This window comes from Condylura cristata, unplaced genomic scaffold (genome assembly GCF_000260355.1).
Source record: "Condylura cristata isolate star-nosed mole 26May11 unplaced genomic scaffold, ConCri1.0 scaffold00005, whole genome shotgun sequence".
Taxonomy (NCBI): Eukaryota; Metazoa; Chordata; class Mammalia; order Eulipotyphla; family Talpidae; genus Condylura; species Condylura cristata.
Window position 1 is genome coordinate 26,744,381 of NW_004567106.1, and position 10,808 is coordinate 26,755,188.

At 39.2% G+C, this 10,808-nt stretch overlaps 1 protein-coding gene across 1 annotated transcript in view; it reads left to right on the top strand.

The window, feature by feature from the left end:
* Nucleotides 1-2,019: 2,019 nt before the first annotated feature.
* Nucleotides 2,020-10,808, top strand: part of SNX10 (sorting nexin 10) — a 17,891-nt gene continuing 9,102 nt past the window's right edge. The window contains exons 1-3 of the mRNA XM_012721109.1: nt 2,020-2,118; nt 5,727-5,827; nt 6,226-6,324. Of these exons, the coding sequence (XP_012576563.1) occupies nt 2,020-2,118; nt 5,727-5,827; nt 6,226-6,324 (299 nt within the window). The remainder of the gene's footprint in view (nt 2,119-5,726; nt 5,828-6,225; nt 6,325-10,808) is intronic.

Here is a 10,808-nt window from a genome sequence, read left to right on the forward strand (position 1 = left end):
ACCAGCCTATAGTGAGCGTGCTGAACGTTACATGCCCCCACTTATTTATTTTAAAGCTGAAAGTGTATACCTTTTAATACTTTCCCCCTATTTTTCCCATTCCCTTTTACTTCCTCCGTTGGAAACCCCCAATCTCCTTTCTGTATCTATGAACTTGGGTTTTTATTTTTCGATATGAGATTAGACAGGAATTATTCCCATTTTCTAGATATGGAAAACAGAGGTCCAGTGAGTAAGTTCATGGTGGAAGCAGTAGGTGAACTGGGATTTACCCCTAGTCTTGTGAGAATGAAGTCGGTGTACTAGCCGTGAAAGGGGACTTTACTCCAAGTTTGTATGTTAATCATTGAGTGGTAGCAGACGAAGAGGAAAAAAGTCCTGATTTTGGTACAGATCTCTCTGTCATTACTACCATCTCAATTAATAATATATGGAATGATCAGTGGGTATGTGTCCCTCTAGTAACTTGAGTTTATAGTTTTAGCCCAGAAGCCGTTTTTAAATCACAAGTTTGTAGCAAGTTGTCCTATGTGTTTCCTTTGTCTTTTCACTTTTGTTTAATTTAGGTGATTTATGCCCCACTATTTTAGTAGTAGGTCAGTACGGATCACTGGGCTGTTGGAAATAATTCCTCTTTTGGGTTATTCAGGAACTTCTGCCTCTCCAGTGGAAAAGTGGAGCAGCCAGCACCCTGTGATGGGACATGGTGACGTGTATCCTGGTGACCATGAGTCTCCTGAAGCGTGGCTGAAGTGGGGGCAGGGTAGCCTGGTCAGCTCTTGTCAGCACTTGGCCTTGCTCAGGGCACAGACTGGGCCCACTTCTATATTAGGCACAGTGTCTGGGGCCCACACTGCTTTTAGGGGCTTGTGAAACTGCTTTAGTTTATTTTAAAGTCACAGAGGAATAAAATTAACTCCTAGGTCAAAGAGAAGGTTTTACTATGTAATATTAATTATTTGTCTTTAAGTGTCTATGATTGTAAAGCAGGATTTAAATTTTTTGTGTGTGGAGGTAAGACTGGTGACGTCAGAAGTGCCAAGGGTCTGTGAAAGCCAGAATGTAGCTCTGTGTGTGTGCATCTGGGAGAGCAAATGTAGTGCACTGCGGGCACTGAAATTGTTCACCTGTCTGTCCTGTTCCTGATTCATTGATGATTGATGCATCTCTGTGGGTGTGTGTAAAGTACTCCAGGAAAATCAGCCCCCCCCCCCCACACAACACAAAGACTGACAGGGACTGAGGTGAAATACACAGACTAAGGGCAGGAAGCCTGGGTTTTGTTTGTTTCCTCCTGGTTTTTAACCTGTCCTATAATATGAAGAGGGTCAAAATGTTTGGAGCATGGCTATATATTTTTATCTTGTTTTTCTTTTTAGATGACTTTAAAAGCATAATGAAGTATAATGGAAGAAATGCAAAATAAGAATGCTCTTGAACGTTAACTTGCAATTCTAACAAACCCAGAGCAAGGAGTGGGGCAGAATGCAAGTCTCAAATGGGAGAGTAAAGTGTTTGTTGTCTTAGGTGAAATTTGATAGGTAGCAAAGTTATTTTTAGGAAATGGGGACTATTTTTAATCTCTCTTTTTAAAATTCTCTGTAGTGAAAAATTCTCATTTCATCATCTGCATAACAAAATAAGTGCCCACTCCCAAACCCCATAATTTTTATCTCTTCTGTAAGAAATGACAACTTTTAAAATTTAAGAGAAGTATGAACCTATTTTTCATGGTTAAAAATTAAAAATCCATTTTAGAGTATACTCATATTGTCTCCATATATCCCACGAAGTGTTTCTAAAGTGCATTCAGCTCATTTTCATATTATTTTTAGAAATTCCATCTGTAGCAAAAAATGTTTTGTGGACTTCCTATATAATGTCTGATTCATTACCTTTACTTCTTGTTTTTTAAAGGATTACAGCCACAGTTCACTTCAGTTTTGTTTGAGTTCCGTCATTTCTCAACTCTTTCAGCCCTACTGACCATTCTGAAATATCTTTCTTTCTTTCTTTGTGATGCTCCTTCAGGAATTTGTAAGCGTCTGGGTTCGAGATCCGAGGATTCAGAAGGAGGATTTTTGGCATTCTTATATTGACTATGAGATATGCATTCACGTAAGTACATGGCCTGCAGCCCATAGCCATCATGATTTTTAGGGAGCATGCTGGATGGGGCAGTCTGATTAACTTTCAAAATGAAATTTGTAAAAATGTTCCTAATTCAAACAACCAAATTTGAATGACTACAACCAATGCTTGCATCTTAAATGAAGTAGTAAGATGTTTCTAAAGTTGAGAAATTGCTTATTTTAATTGCTTGCTGTAACTTTGTTAATATTAATATTTCCATGTTTATTACCTTTATGTATGAAGATGTGACTACATCTAAAATTCACAGCTAAAGAGTATTTATAGCTCACTAATGGTTTTTCTTTATGATTTGTTATCGCTTAATTCTGGATAATATACTGCATGATAAATCTTAAATTTTGAAAGGATATAAGGTGCCTTAGAAAAGTGATGTGTAGTGTTTTCTATATAGAACGAGGAAGTAGGAATGAATATTTGCAATTACTATGCCTTGGTCTAATCTGATTAATTAACATGAGTAAATAATGAAAAAATGATATAGTTTATTTGAAAGCTGAATCATCCTCTTTTGAACGGGGTCAGGTTATGTGCAGCTTTCAGTAGTCACCTTGAATAAGGGTCCGCATCTTTCTCTGCAAAAGGCCAGGCAGTAAATATCTGCAGCTCTGTGGGCCTTTACGGTCTCTTATGAAACAACTCCATTCTGCTTTTGGAGGGTAAGAGCAGCCATAAACAACACGCAAATGAAGACTGTAATTGTGTTCTGATAAAACATAGTTTGTGAGGGCATGTAGCAGGCCAGACTTGGCCCCTGGGCTACGGTTTATTGGCCCTGATATTAAAGGCAGTCACTTTCCCCACCTGGCTTAGTTCACACTTTTTCAGATTTTTTAAAAGTGTTTATTTATTTTGTATACAGAGCTGGGGTACAGGCCAGAGGTGCAGGGGTGGTGAGAGGATTCACCAGAGACAGAGTGGGGAGCAGAACAGATAGATCTTCGAAGTACACTGCTGAGGGGAGCAGCGGGTGGGGTCAGGAGAGGTCTGCGGCACCATGTGGGTAATTTCTGGGCGGGCATCGAACTCATGCTGAAGTAGCTTTAGCTTCTCAGTGTTGTGCTTTAACCCTCTGCGCCACCAGGGAGGGGCCCCTTTTCCAGATTTTTATCTGTGACTCCTTAGCACAAGTGCAGTAAAATTTTTTTAGCCTTTACTCTTCCAGGTGTATATGACTACACAGACACTGGCCATCATGATGTCCTTTTATTACTTGTGTTTCTCTAATTAGAAAATAAAGTTTCTCTAAATAGAGAATAAACAAAGTAGAAATTCAGAACTTTTATTTATTTTTTCTTTTAAGATTGTGTTGAAGGCTGGGGTCAGCCCAGCATTTTGATTTTGTTACAGTTTTACTGGAGATTCATATTGTGTGGAAAATTATAAAGTGACTATATACAACTAAACATTTGAAAATGAATTGAAATTCTTTAGTTGCCTTTTAACTTCCTGTAAAAAAAAATTAGGAATCCTTGTCACTTTCTGGTAGGCATAAAATTTAATTATCCTGAGTTAATAAAAGTGTAGATTCTTCTCTGCTGAAAAATTAGCATGATGTAAATTTAGACATGTTCATCTTGAGCCAGAAATGATGGGTTCTACGAGGTTGATGGTGGTCGGGCATTTCTCTGAAATGCTAATTGACAATAAAGAAATCTTGTTTTGGTTGATAGTAGAAGCAGCAAACAGATAACAGATAACAAATTTAGAGAAATTAATCCATGAGTATTCTCAGTATAGACTGATCCTGAAGAGGTTTTCTCCTGTTGTTGAGTGGTTAGAAGTAGATGGAACTGGAGAGTTCTAGTTAATTCCACAGAACTATACCCATAGAGCTTTGAAGGCAGAGAAGCTGCTGTTTAACTCACTTAAATTAATCTCAAGGGGAATGATATCAAGTTACTGAGATCTTAGCATTTCCTTGGAACTCTAAAATAAATGATGTACCATAGAGCTGGGGAGCCCGTCTCATAAACTCCACTGAACTTGAAGGACTTATAGACAGACCTTAATCTGGTGTAGGAACCAGAAGGATCTCTTGCTAGTGACATCCACAGTGATTCTGAACAGAGAAATTAAAGGGAATTGAAGATGAAGGGGTCTGTGTGTAGGGTGTCAGGAGTGTCCCTGCAGAGGCTAGTAGGTGATCTCCAGGGAGAGAGCGCTGAGAACTAGCTGCCCAAGCCTCATTAGGGCACTAATCCTGGTGTAACTGGCCTGCTGGCTTAGTCCCCAAGGATTACATTAGAATCAGGCCCTGGTATGCTTTGAAATCCACACAGAATGGTATTGAGTCACAGCTTGTTTTGCTGTTGTATTGTCAAAGATTGAGGGAATTTAGACCAGTAGCTTCATAGGAGCTCTGTCTCTTCAATTTTATGCATTCCAAGGTTTTCTGAATATCACGAAGTTCAGGTGTACTAAGAATCAGGCCATGCATGTCACAGGAATGGTTTAAGACCTAATGCACATAATCACTTAGACTCTCCAGGAAAACAATAGCCGGGTGGAATACTGGTGGAATAATGACAAATATCTTGAAATTACACAAATCTGAGGGACAAAAAATTTCTTGTTGGCCATATTAACATTATGAAATCAAAATTTGAAATATAGCAAATAGAAATCCTTCTCCAAAACCAAGAGGCAGATTATTTTTGAGTTGCTTGTTTTACCCAAAGGAGAAGCACACACATGTGCTAGTCTTATGTTTACCCAAAGGAGAAGGATTGCAGTTTTCCTTAGGATGGGGGCTCTCTAGGTGGCTTTCTACCTTAGGGTAGCTGGAAGGAAACTAACATCTAGTAACTAATAATAATAATATTAATAGGAAACACTTGCTAAGTGCTTATTAGACCGTACAGCCACTTTGTGCAGTAAGTCTGTACTGTTTCATCCTGGTTTACCATTCAAGAAATTGGAGTTTCAGTGACTTGCCCTTAGCAGAACTAAGGCTGAAATTTGTCCTCCTTAACTCCTTCCCCATCCCTCAAGGGGATGCTTGTCCCTCGTGCCCTGCCTCTTTCAAACTCAGATCACACTCTCTTGCTCATCTCATTTAGAAAGGAAACACTATACTGCTGTCTAAAAGCGATTTCATGATTCCTGGAGATTGTGTGGGCTTCAGTGATGGCAATTATCAAGGGCAGGTGGCTTCCGTGATGTCATGTCAAGATCAGGAGACGGTCTCTAACCCCCAAAGGCTTCTCCAGCTACATGGGTGGGTAGCTGGATTGAGTGTTAAAATGCAATGGATGATGTTTAGGGTCTGTTGCATTTTTGTGATTTGTCTCTGAAAGCATTGTAATAATAGAGCAGGAGACTACTTCAGGCCCTAGGAAATGACTGGGTCATGTTTGCCCCGAGACAGCACTGTTCATTCATGTCATCCCAGCTGTCTTTGGGGCTCTTGTATTGATGGGTCATGTGCATGGGTTTCAGAATCAAGCATAACTACAACTATATTTTTGGTTTGTGGAAATCACTCTTGGGAGCACATATGAATTATTGACATAAGAAAAGCATTTTATTTTTTTCCTCAAGTGAGACTCATAATTTCCTTTTTCTCTAAACAGACCAATAGCATGTGTTTTACCATGAAAACATCGTGTGTACGAAGAAGATATAGAGAATTTGTGTGGCTGAGGCAGAGACTCCAAAGTAATGCATTGCTGGTGTAAGTGATTTTTTTTCTTAAAAAGATTATATTGAGACTGTTAAATTAATATTTAATGCTTGACATACATCAAGATATACAAATATAGACATTCTTCTCAATTGCAATCATAGCTTTAGTTTTGTAGCTATTACATCTAAGTTCAAAATTAATCACTCAAATTCTACCAATTTTTATGAGTTTTGATTAGAAAACTACTGAGAAATATTTTAAATAGGTTTCTCTAAGTTAATTGATTTGCTCATTCCCTTAGTATATATGTAATATATGTAATTATATTGTAGTTGTGTGACAATTATCACCATGCATACTTTGCTTGGTTATAATCACTTTGGGGGTTCTATAACTAATTTCCTTTGCTTTGATGATTAAACACATTTTATTTTCTTTTTCATAAGACAACTGCCAGAACTTCCATCTAAAAACCTGTTTTTCAACATGAATAATCGCCAACATGTAGATCAGCGTCGACAGGGTTTGGAAGATTTCCTCAGAAAGTAAGTGTGCACAAATGCTTGTAGTCACACAAGAAATGTGAGCAGTGTGATTTGTAAGTGTGTGTGAGACCTAAGATGGTGTAAGGAAAATATGCCTTTTCTGAAATGCTAATAATCTGCCCTGGACCACAGCTCAGAAGTTCATTTCCTATATTAGAGTGCCATCTTGTGGCTCACATCGTATGGTGTACATTTGGCACCAAATTGAGAAAGTAAACAATAAACTGATTGAATGAGAGAATAGATTTATCATCCCTTAAGGTATAAAGTAGGCCCAAATTACTTGGTAGCTTAGCTGAATAAAGTAAAATTTTCCAGGAAATAAATGTGCCGTATTAAGAGGCACTTCTTAAGAACTGTCTTCATTTATAAAATTTAGCACTGAAAGACCAAATCAGTTCTATAAAGGCCCTCTGGATGTCTTTATGTGAATAATTTGCTCTTGGGAGGGAATGATTATAAGGGGACATTTATGGGCATTTGAATAGTCTCAGTGGGTTATTACTACATGATGGTAGGTACTGCTGCTAAAGTAACTTGAATTCATACCACTGTCATTTCTTTGTCACTCTCTTTAGAAGGCTAGGGTGTCCACCCCACAGAACAGCACATTTGCTTGCTCGCATTTTCTGATGATAGGCTGCCTGGGTTCAGATCTGGCTGGGGGTTAGGGCAAGTCTTTTATCTTTTTTATGCCTGTGTCTCCCCTTCTGTATTCCTGGGGTTAATGATAGTACATAATTAGTAAGGTTGTTGAGAGGATTAAGTGAGCTAATAAATACAGAACATGTGCAGCAATATCTGGTATATACTGTGTAGTAGCTAAATAGTGGCCTGATTAGTTTAATGTACTTAACACATGAAATTGTGGTATATCAGATTTTTCAAAGGTCCTATTTTATAGATAAAAAAAAAATAGTGTAAGTGATAGGACTAGTTAGTGGCAGGGCCAGTCTTCTGAACTCTTTTTTCTTGCTTCAGGATCTGATGTAATCTCCTTTTGAATTCACTAAATAGTAACTTAGAGCTGGCCAGAAATAATACACTAGTGTCTCCCCAAAAGCCTACCTCCTAAGAGATTTAGATATGAAGTATATGCATGAGTATTGACATTTATTTCGATAAGATTGATAAAATGCTTTTCCTTTGAAGGCATCATAGAGGAAGGCAAGATTAAAAATTGGGGAGCAGGGGAAGAAAAAGAAGCCAGAGGTAAAATGACAGGAAATCAGAACAAACAGATTAACCAAGCCAACTCCTCAGAAAACCAGAGTGGTATTCTTTTGGGTGTCATGGGCATGAGAAAACAGACTTGGTCAATTTTGTCCTGCCCTTTCCTCCTGAGGACAGCTCCAGTTTTAATTGTTGCCTGTACGAGACTCAGGTGGCTGATGGCCTCGCTCTGAAGATGTGGTCCCTGCCACATGGCCTGCAGCGAGGCTGGCAGTCCAGATGTGGCCCCGGGAGGCTGCAGATTGGCCATCACCAGTGAGGCCTGGGCAGGGCAGCCTGTCTTGCAGTCGCTGCTGGCCCGGGGAGCTGCTTGTCTGCTGGACAGGAGTCTTCTTTGAGGTCAGAGGTCAGCATGTGTCTCTGTATTTATGTGCTAGTTAAGCACAGGGCATGTGTTTTTGACCAGGAATCACTTCATTGTTTTCAACACGACCTTTCCTTCCACTGCTGAGCTACCAAATTAATGACTGAATTTTATTCTGCAGTGGGGTCGTGCTGGTGTTATTTTATTTATTTATTTGTGTTGGCATATGTTGTCATTTGACTGTTTGCTGGTTGAATTTGATACAGATGTCAGAATAGAAACTGTCCTGGGTCTGGAGCGTGAGAAGCAGGGTTCCAGGTATCCCATGATCTTAGATTCTGGCTTTTTCCGGCTCTGTGGCCTTGTAAAAGTTACTTTAATCCTTTGAGCCTCGGTTCGCTGTGAGTGCCATTCTGTCACACATGGTTGCCGTACTCACTGGTTGGTGGTAGCTTTCTGATGTGGCTCAGGAAGGACTCTAGAAACTGCTTCGGTCCTTTGTCAACATATTTATTAAGTGGCTCCTTCAGACCCCAAGGGTTCTGGGGCTTGAAGGCGGCACATTGTGGACACAAATCCTTGCCTTCTTGGAGCTCCATTCCAGTGTCCATGCCCAGTATGCATAACTCAGGGGATGATGGGATTCGTTAAACTGGATCTGGATCACATCCAGAAATCACATCATGGAGCAGACACTGCGTTCTCGTGTGCTGTTTTTTGTTCTGCTTTGATAGGGAAGCCTTTGTCTTCAAACCGACGAGCTTTCTGTTAAAAGCAAAAGCTGGTGGTTCCCTGTGGTCCGGACCTGATCTAAGCAAGGATCTCATACCACAAGGCTGGAGTCAGGCCTGACCCATGCCTGCTCTCCCAGTCCTTTCTGTGTCCTTCAGATTCTCTCACACAGCGCTCCTGTTCTTTGTCCAGTTTGTTTGTGTAGAAGTGGTAACTTCTACCCCTTGCACGCCCTCCTGCACACCCTCCCTGGCCTGTTTCCTCACACAGAAGGTTCCTTACACAGAAGGTTCCTCTTCTGTCCCCCTGCCAGGCACCCTACCCCTGACCCAAAGCCACTTTGGGAAACTGGTGCCCCAAGTAATGCAGACACCTGAGCGCCACGGCCTGGCCTCCGTTGACTGTCTTCTGAGGCCCCCTGAAGTAGAGCTATGACCGCAGCCCTCACCAGGCTCTCGTACAATGCTTAGGAACTTGAGAGGGAAGACAACACAGCATTAAAACAAGAATGTGCTTGCACTGTAGCTTTTTAGCATAAATTTAACAGTCAGTTTTTTGTTAAGTTTTAAAGTCATAATCAAGAACATCATTTGTATTCAAACTCCAAAACGGCGCCATCTCTGTGCATGTGTGTGTGTGCTACATGTAGATAGTATGATTTCTTTTCATTTTTAAGTCCCTTGTGAAATAATACATATTTAATAGCAAGGTATCTATCCACGCCAGTTCACAGAGGAATTAGAGTCGGTTCTTTGACTAGATGCCAAATAATAGCAATTTATACCATCTAATGAACATTTGCTGTATGTTTAGCTTTTCACAATTTTACTCAGTACCTTTAACAGTACTAGGAGTTAAGTGTTTCCCAGTGTTACCGATGAGAGTATTGCAGGGAAGGTGTAGGAACTGTATTTATCTAGGAACCAACCAGTTTATAACTAGCAGAACTCTTTATTGCTGGTTAAATTTGGTCAGTACAAGGGTGATATTTTTCAGTTGTATTAATTTTTCCTCAGTCTTGACAAAACTTTTCCTTTTGGGCCCCTCCCTTCCCCCCAGTCTAATTATAAACTGAAAGTCACTTCTATCAACAGTGATAGCACAAGAAAGCTAGAAACTAAAATTATAGACTCTTGTTGGCAAGTCTCTAACTATGAATTGATGTTAAGCACTCCTAATTTTTAAATTTGATTGATATCAGGGATAGAAGGTAGCTTTCCTTCCTTAATGAATTAATCCCATTCATATAACTGTATTTACCTTATAACATAAGGTAACATATATTAGGGTTTAGTATTTCTTCAAAATTTAAGGAGAGTTTTTTTTTTTTACAGAAGGATGTTAAGAATTCCTACTAATTTTTTAGCATACAGAATGATCCCACTGTAACACTGCAGCTAGTATTATACACACACACACACACACACACACACTTTTATAACTCCTTGTGTTCAATAGAGGGCGCCCCAGCACACATCATGAATGTCTTCCGTGAAGATTTGTGGATTTTATTTTTTCTCATGGTGAGAGGTAAACAAGCTGAGTTATTTTTTTCCTCCCTACACGAAGTGACTAACCTTCCACATTCTATGTGCATGTCTGTTTATCCTTGTATTGTGTGCTGTAGACCTAGGGTTTCCTTAGGATTAAATGGTTTTTCATAGCTATATGTATTGTTCTTAATTGAACCAACATAGAAGTCACCTAATACAATTATGTTGAAGAAAACCAGATTTTCAACTTGTGCAATTCAGAGGAAAAACAGGTTTTGCTTCGAGTAAAGTTATAATGGGGGAAGGGATAACTTTTGATTCATGCTGTAAATATCTTTTCAGAAATTCTTTGAAAATCCTGAGGCTATTTTTTGTTCCTTTTATAAAGGCTTGAACATTTTATACATTTATTTTTATGGGGCTTATTTTAAAAATGGCATTTTGTTGACTGTTCTATACAATAATCTTTCAGATTGAAGTTGATTTTCTGCTACTAGATTTGTTTGTGTGTAGAGAACGTAGTATAGGTGTAAGATAGAAACAGGATATGATATGATGACGATGGCAGTCACAGTTCCTACAGGTACACACACACACACATACACACACATATTTAGCAAATCAGATGTCAGTTAAAACAAGCTAATTATGCTGGCCAAATCAGGAAAACACTATAATTTTTGTAATTTAATTTCAGAATGAAATATGTCTAAAAATAAAAA